A 23,747-nucleotide genomic window follows, 5' to 3' on the forward strand; every position below is an offset into this window, starting at 1 on the left:
TCAATTTTGAGAGTCACAAGAAGTTAAGGTATTTCTGAATGTATTTTTCATACATTTGCAAACATTTCTAAAAACCTGTTTTCACTTTGCAATTATGGGGTAGATTGCTGTGTGTTTTAATCCATCTTAGAAGAATGGCTGTAACATTACGAAATGTGGAAAAAGGGAAGCGGTCTGAATATTTTCCGAATGCACTGTATGACCCAAAAGACAACATTTTTCATTTCCAACCACCTGTACCTATGTAATGGAGAGGGTGAAAACCTTTTATACCAAAATGTGGAAAGTTATGTTTAACATTTGTTCTCCCAAATATGTTCCATATATATTTAGTTGACTTATTGACCTATGGTCTTCTTGGAACAAAGAGGTATGCTCCTCGCCGTCCAACCCTGCCCAGCCCCGGGCCAGCCTGTCCAGCTCTCATATTGTGGCTTCCAGATGTGGGATAGTTTGTTCACGCCTCAACGCAGCCCTCCAGCAGATGTGCAGATGACTGTGGAGGATTTATTCAGAGTTATAGGATAGATATTTGTTCTACTGTGTACGATGGGGCAGGGCAGGGGAGGGGAGGGAGATGTATACGATAGGCCTCCTGGAATAAGGGCCTGCAAGGAGGGCAGGGGAGGAGAAGTCATATCATATATGTTATGCTATTAGATAATTGTGATACATAACACAGCCTGTTTAATTTGTCAAGCAGGGGATGACCAGGTGGAGGAGGAATGATGAAGTTTGCAATCAATCATGATATCACATTCCCATTGGGTCAGAAGTTTACATACACTCAATGAGTATTTGGTAGCGTTGCCTTTAAATTGTTTAACTTCGGTCAAACGTTTCAGGTAGACTTCCACAAGATTCCCACAATAAATTGGATGAATTTTGGCCCATTCCTCCTGACAGAGCTGCTGTCACTGAGTCAGGTTTCTAGAACTCCTTGCTCCACACGCTTTTTCAGTTCTGCCCACAAATTGTCTATAGGATTGAGGTCAGGGCTTTTTGATGGCCACTCCAATACCTTGACTTTGTTGTCCTTAAGTCATTTTGCCACAACTTTGGAAGTATGCTTGGGGTCATTGTCCATTTGGAAGACCCATTTGCGACCAAGCTTTAACTTCCTGACTGATGTCTTGAGATGTTTCTTCAATATATCCACATAATTTTCCTGCCTCATGATACAATCAATTTTGTGAAGTGCACCAGTCCCTCCTGCAGAAAAGCACCCCCACACATGATGCTGCCACCCCCGTGCTTCACGGTTGGGATGGTGTTCTTCGGATTGCAAGCCTCCCCCTTTTTCCTCTAAACATAACGATGGTCATTATTGCCAAACAGTTCTGTTTTTGTTTCATCAGACCAGAGGACATTTCTCCAAAAAGTATGATCTTTGTCCCCATGTGCAGTTGCAAACCGTAGTCTGGCTTTTTTATGGTGGTTTTGGAGCAGTGGCTTCTTCCTTGCTGAGCGGCCTTTCAGGTTTTGTCGATACGGGACTCGTTTTACTGTGGATATAGATACTTTTGTACCTGTTTCCTCTAGCATCTTCACAAGGTCCTTTGCTGTTGTTCTGGTATTGATTTGACCTTTTCGAACCAAAGTACATTCTTCTCTAGGAGACAGAACGTGTCTCCTTTCTGAGCAATATGACGGCTGCGTAGTCCCATGGTGTTTATACTTGCGTACTATTGTTTTTACAGATGAACGTGGTACCTTCAGGCATTTGAATATTGCCCCCAAGGATGAACCAGACTTGTGTAGGTCTTGGCTGATTTCTTTTGATTTTCCCATGATGTCAAGCAAAGAGATACTGAGTTTGAAGGTAGGCCTTGAAATACATCCACAGGTACACCTCCAATTGACTCAAATTATGTCAATTAGCCTACCAGAAGCTTCTAAAGCCATGACATAATTTTTCTGGAATTTTCCAAGCTGTTTAAATGCACAGTCAACTTAATGTATGTAAACTTCTGACCCAATAAAATTGTGATACAGTGAAATATAAGTGAAATAATCTGTCTGTAAAAAAATTACTTGTGTCATGCACAAATTAGATGTCCAAACCGACTTGCCAAAACTATAGTTTGTTAACAAGATATTTTTGGATGGATTGAAAAATGATTTTTAATTACTCCAACCTAAGTGTATGTAAACTTCTGACTTCAACTGTACATTCACACCTCATGTAGTAGGTGATTAAACATCTGCTCCTTTTATAATTTACCTGTAGTGATAAAACATAAATGGAAGCGAAGCCACCCTAAGCGCTCCCTTGAGCTATAAGACATTCTGTTTGCCAGCCAGCCAGCAGTCTGGCTCCATAAGTCTAAACCGATCCATATGCACACCAGGCCTAGAGTAAGGAACTCCACATGCCCAGGCTGATCCACAGTATCAGGGGCAGAAGAGTTCCCAAAGATCAGTCTGATTTCCTTTTGTGTGTGTTTGTGTGTGTGTGTCTGTGTGCGCGCGCACGCGCTCTGCCAGGGGTGTTGGAGTATCTTGCCCTGTTGAGAGGGAGAAGCCTGTTAACAGTCGGTGGCGCCATTCACTATACAGTGGACATTAATATTGATGAGGTCGGGGTTTCAGGGGGGACAAACAGTGCCACCTTTCAGAAGGCCAGTGTTTACTGTGGCTGACAGGAAGCAGGCTGGATGGGGCAGAGACCCCTCTCCTTGTGGACTGCTCGTCCTACCCCCCTCACCTTCCCCCCCCGCCTATCCCGTCTCAAAACTAAATGAAAGCAAGCTGGTGTTTGGGCCCAAGTAGATGTTCTTCAATGGTTGTTGTAATAACATTAGTTTTAGCCTTTTGATGCTGTGATGACATCACACGGTAACAGTGCTATTTGTGTGTCACGTGCCTGTGTATCTGTGTGTGCGTATGAGTGTTTCACCTCCACCTCTCACCAGCCAATATAAAAATACCTTTTGTCCATTTCAAGACATTTCCATTTACAGTGGACATTTCTAAAATTGTCTGTGGATAAATCCAAAATGGAACTCTATTCCCTACATAATGCACTTATTTTGACCAGAGCCCATAGTACTCTGGTCAAAAGTAGTGCACTATGTTGGGAATAGGGTGCCATTTTGGACGTTGTCTGACACACTCCGAATGTGCTTCGTTCTTTGTTTACAGACTCCACCCTGTCATATGGTCTGGTTGTCTCTCCTAAGAACTGTGTTCATTATTTTTCAGTCTGGGAATGTTTCAACAGGATAAGATTCAGGGAACGTTCCATTTCCACCCATATTGGTCATGAGAACACAGAGAAGGGCTCTGTGGAGTATCTATGATGCCAGTCATAATATGCAGGTTAGCTAACGTCTCCCCCGAAGAGCAGAATATGGATAAACTGGTGGTACAGCATGTTCAGCCAAGGACATAGTGAAGAAGGTCAGAGGTTGAAAAAGTTCTCTCTGGGAAATTTCTAATGACTACACACACATTGGACCCAATAGGCTATTTGAATGAAAGAGAGTTTAACTAGAGTGGTGACAAACTTGACTCCTTCATAGAGTGTGGTCACAGCGAACCTTATGTTGGCTAACTAAGGATTTCATCCAATTTATGGAGGCAACCTAACCTGGTCCCAGATCTGTTTGTACTGTCTGCCAACACCTATGCTTGCGTGTTAGCTATACAGCACAGTGACGTGTATTCATGGATGCCAAGGGAAGACATGCTTCCCCAAAAAATGGACCAAGAAAAAAACATACATTATTTTGCATCTTTCATCTCGGTGTTACATACATTTCCCTCAGTTTGCAAGAAGCTGAATGTATCTCACTTATGTGTAATCCATCTATGTAATGCTGTCTGGTCAAAAGAACAGTGACATTGTTGCCAGCCGTAGCATTGAATGCAATGGAAGCCAACAAGCATTTGGCCTGCCATGATAGTGTCAAGGGAAGTTTGTATTTGGTTTTACATTAATCCCATCACATCAAAAGTCAAACATCATTGACAGAAAAAAGTTGAATTGCTGCATCTCGTTGTGTCGTTGTCCTCCGGTGGCGAGTGTCATGACGTTGGTCTGTTGGGGGAGGTTTATGACCCCCATAAATACCTTTCCCCTTTTCGCTCTCTCTACTTTATAGAGTTGACTCTTGTAAAGCCTTTGTAACATAGAGAGTCGGGTAACATCAAAAGGTTGGAAACGGAACCATATTTCGATAATCCAACCAATTGAAAATATGTGTTGGTACTTAATGAATATGATCTCAGATCAGTTGTTGTCTGAGACATTACTACTAATGACAGGATGCCATAAACTGAATCTTGGTTCAGTTTGAATCAGATTCACATGGAATTGTTGTGTTATTTAAATGTTTAAATATGAAACAATTTGTGAAAAGATTAAATGTAATTTTAGCTTCTTAATTGAGAGCACGGTTTGGTATAAAGAAACCCTGCTCACTCAGAGGCCCCGACCAAGTGAACAGACATTAGTTGTAAACTATGAAACACGCCCTTCTCTTCACCCCGATATAAGCCCATTGACGAAAATCCAACTTTCTGTTCCAAGGATGTGAGGACTTGCGGTCCCCACGTTGAAAGGACAAAGATCTAATACAAAACTAAGCCAGCATCGGCGTGAGCTCTGGTTGAACGACAAGAACCTAACGAAATTAGCATCGAATTTCAATGTGAAGATGACGATCAACACGCTGAAAGGATGAATTTCGACTATACCAGCCAGAATATGGCAACTTGATATGAACTTTGAACTCTTATTCACTAAAGTATCTCCTAGCCGTTGCGTTAGCAACAGCAGCTGTAAACGTGGGCTAGGAGAGGACGGACAGAGTATCCATTCTACCACGCTCCAGTTCACCACTAGGCATTCTTCAGGACAAGAGATCCATGCTGGGCAATCCGGTCTTCTATCTACGAGCAATCTACAGAAGCGCAGCTCAGAGTAAATATTTATTGCATTTTCCTTTTTCAAATGGGTGGTAATTTAGAATGCATAAGATACTGTATTTACGATAGCATAGCTGCCTACGGCCCGATAGACACAAAATATATTTGTTCCTCAGTCTTTCCGCTCTTTTGTTCAAAAGCCAACCCCCTTTCTTTGTGTAACCATCCGTCATATCTGTTCCGTCCGCAAGGGACATCTTCCTTAATGACATAATTTGTAATCAATGTATGATCCATTCTGTGTAGATGTAATTCAGTGTGATTATTTAGGTATTTAGTGAATAAATAATTAAACCAAATTTTGTATTGCCAATTCAACTTGTTAGCCAAGAATAATTTACACCTTTCAGATGAGACTGAAATAAGGTGACGATTAATATTGACTGCTATTGAGGTAAGAGATTACCAGGTCTTTAAGAGTTTATTTGGAAGATAACAGCTCTATAAACATCCTTTAGTGGATCCCCGACATTCTAGTTAATTACATTTACATGATTAGCTTAGTCGGGTAATATTAATTACAGATAAATTATTTTATAGAATAGCATGTCATATCACTTAAACCAGCATATCCAAAGACGCGACACTTGCTAGCGATTTCCTAAATTAACAATGAATGGAGATAGGGATTTGGACTTGTGGTTTTACTTAATTCTCCATTCTGGCTAATGATTATAATGGTGTTGCCCATGAAAGGAAGTTAAGGCTAAGGCTAGCGAGAAAGCATTTTAGCCAGGTGGCCTAGGACAGACTGAAAGCGTGTATTGTTTGACAGATTCATAGATTGTTTAAGCAACATGAAAGAGCAGGATGGGTAAGTCAACATGTTTTTTCTACTTGCACACACAAACACATGCACACAAATCAGTAACATGGACAGCCACATCATATTTAGTTGACGTTGATAGGACTAAATCGTTTTTGGTATCTTTTAGTTGTCACTGTACTAGACTAAGCAGAGGTGATTTGATGATGTTGTTTTCTCTGTGACTTGGGGTAACTTTCTGTGGTTATAAATCAATATTTGTTGATTAGTCTGAAAATGTTGGAAATATTAACTTGCTTGACCACACCTGCAATATGCTTTGTGAACTTCACCGGACAGAGGTTGCTCTCTGTGATTAAACAAAGGTGGTTGAATTTATTCTGCCACTGTGTCTTCTTATTGTCTCGGCCTTTGACCTATATATCACGGTGTCAAGGCATATGAACTACCAGGTTATAGAGCAAACAACACAATTATCACCACATGTAGGTTGTAATATGTATTTTTTCCCCTGATTTGGCTTCCCCACACATCGCTACTGATACAGCACAAACAGATCTGGGACCAGTCTTAGCAGTGGCTTTCAAGGCAACCAATAAACACCATCAACAAGGCAGCAGCCACTATGAATGCCCCAGTGTCTACAAATAAAAGTTCTGCTTTGCAGCTCCTGTAATCTGCCTGCATGATGATGGAGCATCACCATGTTTGCATCCCAAATGGCAACCTATGCCCTATGGGCCATGGTCAAAAGTCGTGCACTTAAATAGAGAATATGGTGCCATTTGGGATCCAGGCCATGCAGTGTAAATAACAGAGTTTATAGGAGAACCTCCAGCACCACTTCCTCCATTCTACACCATAAAGATTGAAATAACTATCAATCTGCTTGCACCCATTAATTCACTGCATCTTGAATTAGGGTATTTATTTGGTTTGATAACTTCTTGATTGGGGCATTTTTGTTATACTTAGTTCTTTTACGACACTGTTTGTATTTCATGTACATGATGTTGGCTACCAAGCTTGATATAAAAGCACAGCTGTCTTTGGCTTGCCTTCTAATTTGCCGATGTCCCTCCTCACGTTGTAATCACTTCTCCTTTCCTTCTCTTTTCCTCCTTCACCCTATTTTACTTTTCTTCTTTCTAGCTCACCATGCTGCTTGTCAAGGTGTGTGGATGGTGGAATCTCCATACCCTTCACTACTCCAGGCTTTGGTTTCTTCTAGGACTCATCAGGAAAGATATATCTCAGGAAATAAACAATATATCTCAAGTAGTTGAGTGGTGGTCCTGTAGCTCAGTTGGTAGAGCATGGCGCTTGTAATGCCAGGGTAGTGGGTTCAATCCCGGGGACCACCCATACGTAGAATGTATGCACACATGACTGTAAGTCGCTTTGGATAAAAGCGTCTGCTAAATGGCATATATTATTATTATTATATTATATAACTATGTCATGATAAAGAAAAATCCCATATATACATTACTAGTCTGGAGTCCAAACTGTACATTTCTCTGAAACAATACTGAAAGAGAACGATAGTTAGTTTGGATTCCAAGCTAATACACTACTAATTAATTTTGTCCTTGGCCCTCAGTGTATCACAAGATTATTTTTGGTCCTCTTCAGACCAAATTCAGCCACTTTATTTAGAAATGTGTTGTTTATTTATGTATATCCTGGTTTCCGCAGTGACCACCAGTGCAGGACAGTTGGGGGTTGGTGTGGTGATGTGAGGCTTGTTACTGTGGAGACCGTGTTTATCCTCTGGGGCACCTCTGATGGACCTCTTCCCTACCCCAGCTCAAAAACATGTGCACACACACTCACACACACACTGAAGAGGCTCTAAACAGCCAGCAAATATTCCTAAGATCCTATCAGCCTGACCCAGACAGACAATCAGACAATCAGACACACCTACACACACGCACACACACACACACACACACACACACACACACACACACACACACACACACACACACACACACACACACACACACACACACACACACACACACACACACACACACACACACACACACACACACACACACACACACACACACACACACACACACACACACACACACACACACACACACACACACACACACACACAAGAAGTTCTGAAAACCAATAGTTCTATGATCCTATCAGCCTGACCCAGACAGAAAAACACGCACACATGCACACCACACACACACACAGTGAGGACAGTGGGCTTGGCATTCACAGCAGATGACTCAGTGAGGAAAATATGATAGTGGGTCAAATTAGGCTGTACAGTCTGTGGTGGGAGACAGAGAAACATGCCTACCCTCATGGCTGTGTGTAATAGAGGGCAGCCCACCCACGCCGCCCACAGAAGACAGGAGGAGATGAGCAGAAGCTGTTCCTGCTGAGGTAGAGATGTTCAAAACTACTGGGGACTCTGGCTATGTCCCACATGACACCCCAAAAGTTCCAAAAGCACTTTTTATTACAGCCCTATAATAGATCCTAATAAAATACCAATACTAATGCGCACACACACACAGCTCTGTGGGTGAGTCATGAGGTCTGGTGTACCAAGCACAGAAAGAAATGGTTTGTTAGTTAAAGAAGCAGTGAGACGACGACAACCCGTGTGTCAGTGTCTCAGTGCAGGAGTGTGTGTGTGTTTCTTCCAGGGGAAAGCTCCAAGGGTGTTCCTACTTGTCTCCATGTTCTCTTTCTCCTGCCTTCTCTGTACGGGATAAAGGAACCAACAGCTCTGACAGCTCTATTCCAGAGAGGGAGAGTTTCCTCCTCACATTTTCATCCCGATGACAGACTCTTTTCCTCTCAAATGAACTTTTATAAAGAACTCATTTGTCACTTGCGGTGTTTTTCTCAGTTAACTGTTATAATAATAGGCCAAATTCCCTGTGTTCAATTTCTATCAGGGGTGTCTGTTCTACACTCCACTGCTTGATGTTGCAAATGCCCAGGGCTCAGACATGCAGAACACACCAGGGTCAAAGTTCAGAGAAAGACCAGGGCTGATGCGTTACAGACTCCGCAATAGAAATGTACGGTCATTTCCGATTGATCAGACATTTGCCGTGTTTAACGTGAATGCAGCCACCGATATATCGGAGCATTGTCTTTAAATTGAAATCATGCTGTAAAACTGACCTTCCATGATGTGAATTGAATAGAGCCCGAGCCTGTTCCCAGATCTGTTTGTGTTGTATAGCCAACTCATTTTTGGCCAATGGCAAGACAGAACGAACAGATGTAGGACCAGGGAGACATGGTAAGAGTATTCAGTGACGAGCGTGGGGTAATGCATAACAATCCTTTAAGATAAACGAGCCTCGTCCCCAAAAGGCATGCAATGCAATACAATAATACCTCGAACTTCTCAGTCTGACAGCCTGGCCCTCAGCTGCCTGCTCAGCCAAAACACACAGAATACAACTCATAAAAGACAGGCAACAGCCATCTCTTTCCAATGATACAGGAAACCCCTCATGAGACATTATGGACGACATGCAGGCGTAACTAATGTATGGATGGCTACGAGGGCAGAGGGGATTCAGTTTCCCATGTTAACGTTGAGGGGGTGGGAACAGAACAGAACAAGGAAGTGTTTGTGTGTCTTGGGGCCTTGGTGTCAGACTGATGAGATCATAGAAATGGAAAGAATAGATTATATTTCTATTGAAGGGACGCCCCACAGTGCATGATACAGTAGGAGAGAGGAGACTTAAGCAGATTTAAAGCCACAGCTAATTTGTGTTTCCACAAACAGCAACCCTAAAATTATTTTAAGCTGAGGGATGGGGTATGTCAGTGGGTATACCATTAATTGAAATGACAATTAAACAGCTATACATTTAGCAGATTGCACCTTTAATGCCTCTGCTAAGTCGTACAGAGACGGACCCTTTCACCTGCTTGCCCTGCATGTCTGTGTCTGTCTTCACATTCCAAAGGGACGATCTGTAACCTATTAGATACTTAGATAGAGGAAGAAGGAGATAACACCAATGTTTCCATTTTGTATCTTTTTTTATTATTTGAGAAAGAAATACCCTGACCCTGGATCGAGAAATGTACAGTAACCTGGGTGAAAAAGATCCAAAAACAGTTATTTCATTTACAAAGTAAGCTACTTTAAGATGTTGATTGGTATTTCAGGCACTTAGAATCACAAAAGTCTGTTTTGTTTTCTTCACGCTACACAAAAATGGTATTATTTGGTCCTTACATCTTCAAATGAAAAGATCCGTTGAAACCACAGTCAGAACAGAATTCAGATTTCCGGTTTCTTATATTTCCTTTTATGGATCCAAATACACTTAAAGTCCCTCATCGCGACTGGGAAGCTGAAAAGTTATTCCATCACATTTCAACCGTTTTCCACACATCAAAATAGACCACCAGTCTTCACCAAACATATAACAAAGAAGCCAACGCTTCAGAAAAAAAAGCTAACAAAACATCATAACAACGTCTCAAATCAGATTTACAGCAGTATTCATTGACATAACTTAGTGGGAATGGTTGCAGTTGAAGATTTGGCAAAAAGATACAATTCAATACAGATGTTTCCTTTTTTTTGGTCCTCATTGGACTTTGTCCTCAAGTCTCCCACAAGAAGCCATTTTGCTACAGGTGGACTGAGCAAAGCACTCTATCAAACTGCTCTGCTCACGTTACCATGAGACAGAGGTGTGTCTCAAATGGCACCCTATTCCCAATATAGTTTCCTGGTCATGTGAAGTACTGCACTATATAGGGAATAGGGTACCATTTGAGACTAAAACAGAGAAACTAGAAGCTTAAAAAACACAACATACAACACAGTCCTCTTACACAGATCCACATCACTCAGCTGCAAGGAAGCCATGTTCTGTGGTAAGAGTTACTATAAGAGCTACCCATGGGCGACTGGACCCGCGCTATGTAGTAGTTACTGAAGTTGACGTCCCTGACGTAAGGCGCCGGCTGGTAGTAACAGGTGATATTAGCCAGGGCCGGGATGGCGTTCTGCTCTGCCATGGCCCGTAGCGCCAGCGCTGAGATCAGTGCCAGCGTCTGGCGGCGCTCATGGCCCATCAGGCACACGGTGCTCTCGTCCACCACATGCCGCAGCGTCACCAGGCAGTCATAGCGCTTGTCCTCCATGCCGTTGAAGTGGTTCTGGAGATACGCTTCCAGCTTACGCTGCTGCTCGCCAATGTCTGGGAAGTCGATGAAGAAACGAGAGCACATGTAGCGTTGCAGCAGCTTCATATGAGCCTCTGAGTCCGGTTTAAACCCCCGCACTAGCAGGTGGCAGTACTTCAGCAGTCCTCCGCCCCGGATCTCCTCAGGGCTGTGCGTGGCTATGGTCCTGGTGCGGAGGTGTCCCAGGGCCTCCTGGAAGTCCCCGTACATGCTCTCTCCGACCACGGTGGGGTGGAAGCTCTCAGACATGGACATGGCCGTCTCTGAGCAGCGGTCGAACAGCAGCAGTGAGTCCAGACCGATCTGGAACGAGTCCACGCTGAACTCAAACTGCCTCCGCAGAGAGTCCACAAACTTCAGCTCCACGTTCTTCCCCGTGTTGTTGGAGAGGGAGATCAGGCTCCAGCGGTCTGTGTCGTTGCACACCTTCACCAGCTTCTGGACGTAGGCCTCTTTGAGGGTCATGGGCGAGACACGGCTGAGCCCCGGAGGTAGGAAGTCCACCAGGCTGTCCAGGACCACATCTTTAACCACACGAAAGGTCTTGTCATCAGTCAGGTTTAGGCCAAAGATAAGGTCCAGGTCCTTGTAGCCCAGGCCGGTGTCCTGGTGGAGCACATAGCTGGCTGCTGAACCGTTCAGCTTCACATCCCGGACCACCACACCACGCTCCTGCAGACGCGCCCGAACCACCTGCACAGAAGAGATAGAGAAACATGGGTTAGTGATCTGAGAGGTATTATTAGTACACTTTATTGTCAATTTTCTTTTCCGATCAAATACGTATTTTGTTTTGTTGTTGCTTTCAAGTGATCTGATAGAGCAGGGGTGTCAAACTCATTCCATGGTTTTTGTTTTTTTCCTTTTAATTTTAAGACCTAGACAACCAAGTGAGGAGAGTTCCTGCCTAATCAGTGACCTTAACTGATCAATCAAGTACAAGGGTGGAGTGAAAACCTGCAGACACATGGCCCTCCATGGAATGAGTTTGACACCTGAGCGATATCTATGAATGATCTGCGGCCGAGATATGTTCGTGATCTAAGAGAGAGATATCCATACAAACTAAGGTGATTCATTCAAAGAACTATGCACTGAAAATGCATGCCATTGCAAGTTGAGACATAGCTTTCATGGTCACTGCCACTTTTAAAAAAAATGGTAATATTTACATTTCAATCAAGGAATGGTTCACCTTGCTTTCAGCGTATGCTCATAACAGTAAAGATAAAATACAAGCATCCAATAATTTGTTGTGTGGATGAGAATAGAGAGCAACCCAGGGGGGCGTAAAGAGGAACCAAACAGTTAATGGGTCGTTCCACGAAAATAGTTCCTTTTGCGTCCCTTTGATATTTTAAGTAGATATTGTGCACCAATATTGCATTTTAGAAGCCTGTTATATTAAATGAAGTTTATTTTTAATAGAGACCACATTGAGAAGTAAATAAATCTGATTTTATATATGAATAAAGGCTTCCTAAAGGGCCAAAATGCAACATTTTGACATGTCCCTCCGTCAACCCTGTGTCACTTCTAGGATGATTTCAACCCACTAACCCCCCCCCCCCCAAAAGCAAGAGTTATTTTGTTGCTTGAAAAAGTAATGTCTGAAGATGATTATTTATTTAATGTGATTAGTGATTCATTTACGTCTGTCCCTCATTTTAAGGTCAACCCTGTTATGTGAACTGAACTCTCATTTTAATATGGTGAAACTATTCCTTTTTAATTATTTTTTTTTTCAAAATAAACATTGAACATATAATAGTCAAGTCATAGTGTAAAAGCAGGCGAGCTTGGTTCTACTCTTGTCCCCTTTTCTAGTGTTTTGTGGTGGAAAACTGAGCAGGTCGAGCATAACATGTCAAACCTGTTACCCATAGATACACGGGCTAGAAATGTTTTAGCATTTGAGGGATTTAAGGCTGATTTAAGATGAAATTGTCAACCCTGTCACTTTGCTATAGTATTTTTTACATTTGAACTCTTGAGATGGGAAAGCATGTTTTTGATTAAGTTGAACATGTGCTCTTTATGACAGAATATTGCAATTAGGTGAAATCTAGTTACACTTCTAAAAAGGCACTGAATTAGTGGGAACGACCCAAATAATGACAAGCAACCACGTGGAATAGCAAATGTAATCATTACTATCAAAAGATTGTGAGAAGAGTTTCTGCTTTTTTTTGCAATGCACAGCCTTTTAATTTGTTCATATACTCCTATTGCCGTTCTTAAAAGACAAAGATGTCTGTCTTTTTCCTCACACAGAGAGATACAGCCTCTGATTGTAATGCATGGAGAATCAGAGATTTTTCTGTGGAACACAGCAAGCCAGTGCATGTCTTTTGTCTCTAACTTCTGGAGGAAACCCAGCTGACCTGGAGGTTATCGAAAAGAAACATTACACATCTGTGAGACGTAGACAAATGGGGTTGGCTTGTGAACTTATAAACTCTGGTATGATTGCGCCATACTGAAAACATATTTTCCCTATTTGGTAATATAAACAGCATACTGTACTTGGTAAAGAAATGGTTCATGAGCTTATTGCGTCACAGAACAGAACCATCTGGGGTGGATCCTGGAGTTAAGGGAAGCTAAAGGCAGCGGACACTCCAACTCACAACACTCCAACGAGGAAAACAAGAAACTGGGACAATACTTAACAGGCCTGACCAGGATTACCAAGTACACACACTTGGTATCTTTATCCAGACACTCATCCAAGTATTCAACTAGGTATCTGGTATCTAGTCTGTATATGTACACAACCACATACAATCTATTTCCATTTCCAGGTCGGATCAAGTTCACCATTTAAGCATAAGATAGACATAACAACATAAGCTACCCACTCTCTTTACTATCAAAATACCTATTTTATGCAGTTGTTGTCCACAACTTTGCTACAGTGCCACCATTTCATTACAAAGTGGATATCTGTATCAGTCACCACCCACAATGAAATATGGTTTTAACCAGCTCAAGATGGGGCGGCAGGGTAGCCTAGTGGTTAGAGCGTTGGACTAGTTACCGAAAGGTTGCAAGTTCATATCCCCAAGCTGACAAGGTACAAACAAATCTGTCGTTCTGCCCCTGAACAGGCAGTTAACCCACTGTTCCTAGGCTGTTATTGAAAATAAGAATGTGTTCTTAACAGACTTGTCTAGTTAAATAAAGGTAAATAAAAAGATAGGAATGCCCTCAGTACTATGCTGCCTGATTCACACTGATTGAATCAATGTTGTTTCCACGTAATTTCAATGAATAGCTGTTGAATTGACGTCTGTACCAAGTGGGGAGCCTATACATTTGTTTCGGGAACACACATGCAAACAAAGTTGTGCCTGAGGAATTAGGTTATGTTGGCTTCACCACCATGCCAGGAAAGGAGTGTCCTGCCGTGTCTCTGACTTAACATAGCTAGATCCCCCATTCATGGATTTAGGTTACGGCCTCCTCCCTACCAACCTATAAACAAAGACAGACAAAAAAAAACAGGCAAATTGAGACATGCTTAATATGTGCTGTCTCCCTCTCTGCCAAAACTCTTGCAAAATCCTTCCTGTCCTTTAATTGTAGCCTCTTTTACCCAGACCGAGAAACACACAGTGGTGTGATTGAAGGATATTAATATGGTCCATGGCTACTGACAGGGTTCCAAGGGAAGGGGTAGTGGTACTCACAATGAAAAATGACACCACCATGAAAAGGTCTATTGAGGAAAAGGTTCAGAATGTAAACGAAAGGTTAAGAAATAATACATGTTGAGTTTCAAAGCCAATCCTTTTAAGGGGCGGAATTAACAGAGAATTGAGTAAGCAATAAAAGCAGTTTATGGAACCCTACTGTGTTCCAGTGAGCAAAGCAATCTGTTTCTATTGGTAACCCGACCTCCGGACAGATGGTCACTAATAAAAACATCCAGAATATTAAAGGCTTCTTCCTTCTTTCTGTGGAAACAAACACCAGAATATATATGAATCATTTCCCAGAGTCCTCGTGGAATAATCAATGATTCATAGAAACTGGAATATATGCTTCAATGAACCCATATGCATATGTACGTATTTTGGAATTAGGTTTGACTAAGCTAAAAGCAGTATTCATGATAATAAACAGTAATAACCGCCTTACCAAACATAGGGTTGGGTATCAGGTATCAACCCATGATGATACCATTAAGATAGTTATACATACTGCTAGCCTGAAACAAACAATGAGGAAATAATTGTCCTTAATATGGGCTGTGTGATATGTTACTGCGTCCAATGACAAGTAGGTCTAACTGAATGGAATAGGTCTAACTGAATGGAATAGGTTAACCTGGAATAGGTCAACCTGAATGGAATAGGTCTAACTGAATGGAATAGGTCTAACTGAATGGAATAGGTCAACATGAATGGAATAGGTCAACCTGAATGGAATAGGTCTAACTGAATGGAATAGGTCAACCTGAATGGAATAGGTCAACCTGAATGGAATAGGTCAACCTAAATGGAATAGGTCAACCTGAATGGAATAGGTCTAACTGAATGGAATAGGTCAACCTGAATGGAATAGGTCTAACTGAATGGAATAGGTCAACATGAATGGAATAGGTCAACCTGAATGGAATAGGTCTAACTGAATGGAATAGGTCTAACTGAATGGAATAGGTCTAACTGAATGGAATAGGTCAACATGAATGGAATAGGTCTAACTGAATGGAATAGGTCTAACTGAATGGAATAGGTCTAACTGAATGGAATAGGTCTAACTGAATGGAATAGGTCTAACTGAATGGAATAGGTCTAACTGAATGGAATAGGTCTAACTGAATGGAATAGGTCAACCTGAATGGAATAGGTCTAACTGAATGGAATAGGTCTAACTGGATGGAATAGGTCTAACTGAATGGAATAGGTCAACCTGAATGGAATAGGTCTAACTGAATGGAATAGGTCAACCTGAATGGAATAGGTCAACCTGAATGGAATAGGTCTAACTGAATGGAATAGGTCAACATGAATAGAATAGGTCAACCTGAATGGAATAGGTCTAACTGAATGAAATAGGTCAACCTGAATGGAATAGGTCAACCTGAATGGAATAGGTCAACCTGAATGGAATAGGTCAACCTGAATGGAATAGGTCAACCTGAATGGAATAGGTCTAACTGAATGGAATAGGTCAACATGAATGGAATAGGTCAACCTGAATGGAATAGGTCTAACTAATGGAATAGGTCTAACTGAATGGAATAGGTCAACCTGAATGGAATAGCTCAACTTGAATGGAAAAGGTCTAACTGAATGGAATAGGTCTAACTGAATGGAATAGGTCTAACTGAATGGAATGGGTCAACCTGAATGGAATAGGTCAACCTGAATGGAATAGGTCTAACTGAATTGAATAGGTCTAACTGAATGGAATAGGTCTAACTGAATGGAATAGGTCAACCTGAATGGAATAGGTCAACCTAAATGGAATAGGTCAACCTGAATGGAATAGGTCTAACTGAATGGAATAGGTCTAACTGAATGGAATAGGTCTAACTGAATGGAATAGGTCAACCTGAATGGAATAGGTCAACCTGAATGGGTCAACCTGAATGGAATAGGTCTAACTGAATGGAATAGGTCTAACTGAATGGAATAGGTCAACCTGAATGGAATAGGTCAACCTGAATGGAATAGGTCAACCTGAATGGAATAGGTCTAACTGAATGGAATAGGTCTAACTGAATGGAATAGGTCTAACTGAATGGAATAGGTCAACTTGAATGGAATAGGTCTAACTGAATGGAATAGGTCTAACTGAATGGAATAGGTCTAACTGAATGGAATAGGTCTAACTGAATGGAATAGGTCAACTTGAATGGAATAGGTCTAACTGAATGGAATAGGTCAACTTGAATGGAATAGGTCTAACTGAATGGAATAGGTCAACTTGAATGGAATAGGTCTAACTGAATGGAATAGGTCTAACTGAATGGAATAGGTCTAACTGAATGGAATAGGTCTAACTGAATGGAATAGGTCAACCTGAATGCCTCCAGGTGTAATGCATTACATGGTTATAATGACTTGTAAGACTTACATTAAGCACGTACGACCCACTGATAATATCTTATAACACAAAAGGGTCTCCAAAAGTAAGAAGTAACGCCCTTTCTTCTACCTCTCCAAAAGCACGCCATTCCATTCCCGCGTTACGCAACAAGCACCGGGTGAAGTTGAGCTAAGGGGGGACACTTCCTCTCGAAGTCGACCAGGAGAAGCTAGAGACGTATAAAGAAAGCCACAAACTGACCAGACGGTGTGGTGTTGACAATGTCTTGGCGACACGTTATGTACAGACTCTTTGCATTCCTACTCCAGTCTGTCGGGTTTCCTCTAGTAATCCATTTACCTCAGTCTGTGTGTCTCCTAAATAGCACCCTATTCCCTACGTAGTGCACTATATAGGGAATAGGTTGCCATTTGGAACTTAACTTCAGTCTGACTGCAGCCTGAATGTGTTTTATTATTTTAGTGGGAAAACAGAGTCAAAAACAGCCATTAGCCAGCTAAACCCCATGGTCCCCTAGACACCAGTTAGAGCACTGCCTGGCCTGGACAGAAAGTCACAGAAAGACCCAGCCAAGCCAAGTAAATGGCATCAGTAAATGAATGAGATGTTCAGTAGTCTATGACCCTGGCATCCGGTCCAGTCAGCCCTGAAGGCAAGCAGAGACAGCCCAGCCCAGTCATACTATACTCAGGGTACTGTCAGTAGGCTAGCAGGAACAGATGATGGGTTTTTCCTCAGAGGTGAATTTGTTGCCTTGCTGTGGGTGGTCACGACAACTGAACCAGCATTCATTTATACAACTAGACTGGTGATACAGTATTTATTACCATAAAACTAGACTGATGATAATGCATTTATTATCATAAAACTAGCCTGGTGATACAGTACTCATTAATAAAACTAGACTGGTGATACAGTACTCATTAATAACACTAGACTGGTGATACAGTACTCATTAATACAACTAGACTGGTGATACAGTACTCATTAATAAAACTAGACTGGTGATACAGTACTCATTAATAAAACTAGACTGGTGATACAGTACTCATTAATAAAACTAGACTGATGATATGGCATTTATTATCATACAACTAGACTGGTGATACAGTACTCATTAATTAAACTAGACTGGTGATACAGTACTCATTAGTAAAACTAGACTGGTGATACAGTACTCATTAATAAAACTAGACTGGTGATACAGTACTCATTAATAAAACTAGACTGGTGATACAGTACTCATTAATAACACTAGAAAGGTGATACAGTACTCATTAATAAAACTAGACTGGTGATACAGTACTCATTAATAAACTAGACTGGTGATAGTACTCATTAATAAAACTAAGGTGATACAGTACTCATTAATAAAACTAGACTGGTGATACAGTAGTCATTAATAAAACTAGACTAGAAGACTGGTGATACAGTACTCATTAATTAAACTAGACTGATGATATGGCATGTATTATCATAAATCTAGACTGGTGATACAGTACTCATTAATAAAACTAGACTGGTGATACAGTACTCATTAATAACACGAGAAAGGTGATACAGTACTCATTAATAAAACTAGACTGGTGATACAGTACTCATTAATTAAACTAGACTGATGATATGGCATGTATTATCATAAAACTAGACTGGTGATACAGTACTCATTAATAACACTAGACTGGTGATACAGTACTCATTAATAAAACTAGACTGGTGATACAGTACTGATTAATAACACTAGACTGATGATACAGTACTCATTAATAAAACTAGACTGGTGATACAGTATTGATTAATAACACTAGACTGTTGATGCAGTACTCATTAATAACACTAGACTGATGATACAGTACTCATTAATAAAACTAGACTGGTGATACAGTACTGATTAATAACACTAGACTGATGATACAGTACTCATTAATAAAACTAGACTGGTGATACAGTACTGATTAATAACACTAGACTGATGATACAGTACTCATTAATAACACTAGACTGATGATACAGTACTCATTAATAAAACTAGACTGGTGATACAGTACTCATTAATAACACTAGAAAGGTGATACAGTACTCATTAATAAAACTAGACTGGTGATACAGTACTCATTAATAAAACTAGACTGGTGATACAGTACTCATTAATAACACTAGAAAGGTGATACAGTACTCATTAATACAACTAGACTGGTGATACAGTACTCATTAATAAAACTAGACTGGTGATACAGTACTCATTAATAAAACTAGACTGGTGATACAGTACTCATTAATAACACTAGACTGATGATACAGTACTCATTAATACAACTAGACTGGTGATACAGTACTCATTAATAAAACTAGACTGGTGATACAGTACTCAATAATAAAACTAGACTGATGATATGGCATTTATTGGGGATGCAGGTAGCCTAGCGGTTAGAGCGTTGGGCCAGTAACTGAAAGTTTGCTGGATCGAATTCCCGAGCTGACAAGATAAAAATCTGTTGTTCTGCCCCTGAACAAGGCAGTTAACCCACTGTTAATAGGCCGTCATTGTAAATAAGAATTTATTATTAACTGTTTTGCCTAGTTCAATTTAAAAAAAAAATATTCTACCTCATAGAGAGAGAGAATGTTGAGTTCAGTTGGCATTTCCCCGCAATGGCCTCCTTGAAAGCCAGCAACAGGAATGCACACGCCTATATGTAGAAGACTAACAGAGCTATACACTGTAGTGTAAGCCCAAAATATGTTCCTTTCCTGTTACTCTATCTATGGAGACGTGTGGTGTCATCATGTCATTCAGTCTCACCAACAATAGACCGACAGAGGAGTTGGTTTACAATCTGGCAGGGCCCACAACAGAACCAGGTGACTGGGCTAGTATTGGGGTGTGTGAGTAGGTGAATGTTTAGGGTCTACTCATACCATGTCAACCTTGTCAAGAGTCCTGACCCTCTAAGGCCCCTGTTACTCGAGTGCCTGACTAACTAATCCAGTTTCCCCATCCTGCCCCAGAAATGGAAGCCATCGCCGCCACCCAGCAAAGTAGAGCTCACTTCCAGTAAGCTCACAATGGTGAAACAAGAGCAGGGATGAAGAAACAACAAACAAAAACGAAACCAGATCTTACTCAGGCTTTGCCCTACTGTGCACTCAGTCAATCTCTATTGTATTCTACTCTATTCTAGAATCTACACCCTGAATTAGATTTGAGCAAACCTGGAAAAAGTGTGTTCCGTTTGCTTGGGTGGCCAAGCCAAGTAAAACAGGTTAGCCCCCTAGCTCTACCTCTACCACCCTACTGTTAACATGAGGTAATATCTGATCTGACACACTAAAACACATTCAATGTCTGGATATGTAATCTCAGCTGTATAACACCACTGGGTAGGCCTACTGGCTAGTGTGTGTGTGTCACAGGAGGCTGCGGCTCATAATAATGTCAGAAAACGGAGCAAATGGAAACCATTTGTTTAATGCATTTGATACCATTCCACCTTCTGCACCAACCATTACCACAAATCTGTCCTCCCCAATTAAAAAATACTCATACTCAACAAAAAAAACCTGTCACCAACCCCCTGTGGTGTGTGTGTGTTGTGTGTGTGTGTGTGTGTGTGTGTGTGTGTGTGTGTGTGTGTGTGTGTGTGTGTGTGTGTGTGTGTGTGTGTGTGTGTGTGTGTGTGTGTGTGTGTGTGCGTGCGTGTGTGTGTGTGTAGGCCTATTGTATAGTTCCTCAGAGCTGTCAACCCAATGTTGGCTTATCTACCCACAATCCACTGCCCTAAATGAAGTGTGATACTTCTCGTGTGCACTAAATCACCAACAGTGAGACTTTTCTTTGACACCTCCCATTGCTCAGACACACACAGACACACACAGACACACACGGACACACACGGACACACACGGACACACACGGACACACACAGACACACACGGACACACACAGACACACACGGACACACACGGACACACACGGACACACACAGACACACACACAACAATATGGAGCCGGACAATAAACAGATGTTATCCAGATGACAGCGTTTCAGTGAACCGGCCCCTATTGAGAGCCCTGTGGAACACCTGGAAGAACACATTTCTGGTTGTATGAAGACATTTCTTATTTAGGCCCTGGCTTGGATCAGTTGGTTTTCCAGGTAGGGGAGAGAGGAAGGGAACATGTTACTGGAGATATGCACTAATGCTTACTGCCGATGGTATGGAGCTGCATGGCCAGCCAGAGCCCACTGTAGACTTTTCCAGCCAGGGGATTTTCTCTGATGAACAGCATGGATAGAGCATACATCCTTCACATAGGTCTGCTCTATTAATACAGATCACAAGCATTCGTTTCATCAATGAAAGAGACTGGAGAGGAATCTTTTACATTCTCAAAGTCTCTGTACTCCGCCAATTATAATTCAATGTACTTTACTGTCTCTCCCTGTGTACAAGTTGTATGGTTTCCTTGACCAATGAAATGTCTGGTGGCAGAAGCATTGGAATGAGAAAGTGGAAAATGTCAGTTAAGTCATTAGATCATCTGCTCCTTGAGATCTCCTCCTGTCTGTGGAAGTGAATGTAAATAACATGACTGTCACTCATGAGGATTCATAAGTCACGATTCACTGCAATGGGTGGATATTCAAATGTAGGCTACCAAGGCACCCCAGTATACTTCCAATACCTTGAGTAGGCTATTGCAACAATTCAGTATATGAGCATGCCAACACCACTGGCAAATAATCATATTCACAGATGTTATCTGACCTGATATTGAAGAATATTGGAGCTTTTTATCCTCAGCCACAGTGCTGAGAAATGAGACTGGTCTAGATGATGATATTACACAAAGATGAATGCTCCCAAAATACACTGTTTTCCTTACACTTTTCTTAGCCTACCTATCAAGTTCGACTTCAATGTACTGTGAGTGTGCGTGTGTAGCCTACCTGAGTAAAAGTGTGCAAGCGTTCGTGCGTTTAAAAAAATAGATTTCATGCACATTCCTGAGTTGGCTATTCATTCACTAAAGCACTTCATGATCAGACTGAATTAGATCAATATTGAACTATTTAAAATAATGTAAAATAACAGCCATATGAGATGAGCATGCGCTCCAGAACTCCCCAGACCAAATCGGTTATCTGACCTGCACTATCTGCCGAGGCTGTACAGAGAGCGTCGGGAAGTTTCCGCGTCCGTGAATAGGGACGCTCTCTCCGAGAATAGAGTCCAACCTCTGCACCTGCTCCCAAGACAACACACAGAACCGCCGACTCTGCTCCGACTCATCCCCGGAGGACATGACGATGGGATTTGGAAAAGTAGTCAATTCTTTGGTAGTTTAGTTGATGTAGGCTATTATGGGCAGTACCAAAGCAATTGCCAAAATAAGTGTTTATTTTGAAGTTGGAATGAAACTTGAAATCGACAAGAAATCAAACAAAATCGCTCCTGTTGCGCTTCTCAGATTCACTTAGAACAGAAGTTTCTAAACAATCTAGGCTGAAGATCCGAGAGAGTTCTGCACATGCAAATCATAGACCCGTAAACTGAACTGTGTGGCATCTCCAAAATTCTCCTGCGCTGTGACACACTTCTAGCTGTAATCCAGCTAGAGGCATTTTGACGGGTTTTAAAAAAATGGGATTAACATAAACGTCCTGATTGGCTGTTCGGCAGGTTTATGAAGAGCTACCTCAAGACACAGAAGACTACAAGCGGCCATGCGCACATACCCACTTCCCTTGCGTCAGCAGAGACCAGCCTGTTGCTGTCATTGGATACTTCAGTCACATTTAGTATACGCATTAGAGGGCTATTTACACGATCTATTGGCTAAACACATTTTATGTTCTGTAGAGTGAGTAGACATGTAATAGACTAATAATAATAATACAAATAATAACAACAACAACAATTGAATCAGAAGAACAACATTTTATTTAACTGTCTACTAGAATGATAGAGTTAGGGCTCTATTCAGTCAGTAGCGCTGAAAATCCGCTTTATAGCGCGATTGGCAATGTTCCAGCAGTTGTGGAGACTGCATTCCGGTTAACACTACATACCGTATGTTGGCTCAAACGGAAATTATACTACCTTAAATTTTCTAGCGCAATCATTAACTCTTTAGTGATGCAGATTGACGAGAGCCTTTACTCTGGTTATTGTGAATTATAAGCCTGCATTTTTTTCACATAAGTAGGGGACAACATTTGTTTCTGTTACAGTATAATTTCAACCAGTCTGTATCTCAATCATGTCTTTATCGACAACTGGTCATTCACACTTTTCCAAACTGGCCTGACCAGCCAGAAACCTCACTCTCTATAATGCACTGGTTCTCAAACTCTTTGGGTCCGGGACCCCATTTTGATTGCAAACTATTCAGGGACACCCTCATCAGAACTCGAGTTGGATAAAATAAAAGAGGCATTTTACTATGACTTCGGCAGTGCATGGCTGGATGAACCAAGTCTCGGGCTCTGGAAAGGAACATTCTAAAGGCCCGCCTCTTGGCATCGGAAAAAACATTTAGCAGTTTTCAAGCAAATGTCTTGCAATTCTACACATTTTGTCATGTGGCAGAATTATTTTTGTTGTTGTTACAGCTTTAATTAAAGCCGACATCTAAAACATCTAAACATTTTTCCATGAGGCAGAGAAAAACCTTTGCAGTTTTAAACCTTCAATTACAGTGCCTTTAGGTAAAAAGAAGAAAAAACATTTTGGTATTGAGTTGAGAAATGTATTATTGGTGGAGTTCTATGGATAC

The 23,747-nt window shown here is 41.4% G+C and overlaps 1 protein-coding gene across 1 annotated transcript; it reads right to left on the reverse strand.

Annotated features, from left to right (window-relative positions):
- Positions 1-9,726: 9,726 nt before the first annotated feature.
- LOC124013188 (terminal nucleotidyltransferase 5A-like) lies at positions 9,727-22,582 on the reverse strand. Its single transcript, XM_046327417.1, has 2 exons — positions 22,119-22,582; positions 9,727-11,599 (listed from the first exon to the last, which is right to left on the reverse strand). The coding sequence occupies exons 1-2, from the start codon at positions 22,272-22,274 to the stop codon at positions 10,568-10,570; spliced, it is 1,188 nt and encodes a 395-aa protein (XP_046183373.1). The 5' UTR covers positions 22,275-22,582; the 3' UTR covers positions 9,727-10,567.
- Positions 22,583-23,747: the final 1,165 nt, after the last annotated feature.

The sequence above is a fragment of the Oncorhynchus gorbuscha genome, linkage group LG24, assembly GCF_021184085.1.
Source record: "Oncorhynchus gorbuscha isolate QuinsamMale2020 ecotype Even-year linkage group LG24, OgorEven_v1.0, whole genome shotgun sequence".
NCBI lineage: Eukaryota > Metazoa > Chordata > Actinopteri > Salmoniformes > Salmonidae > Oncorhynchus > Oncorhynchus gorbuscha.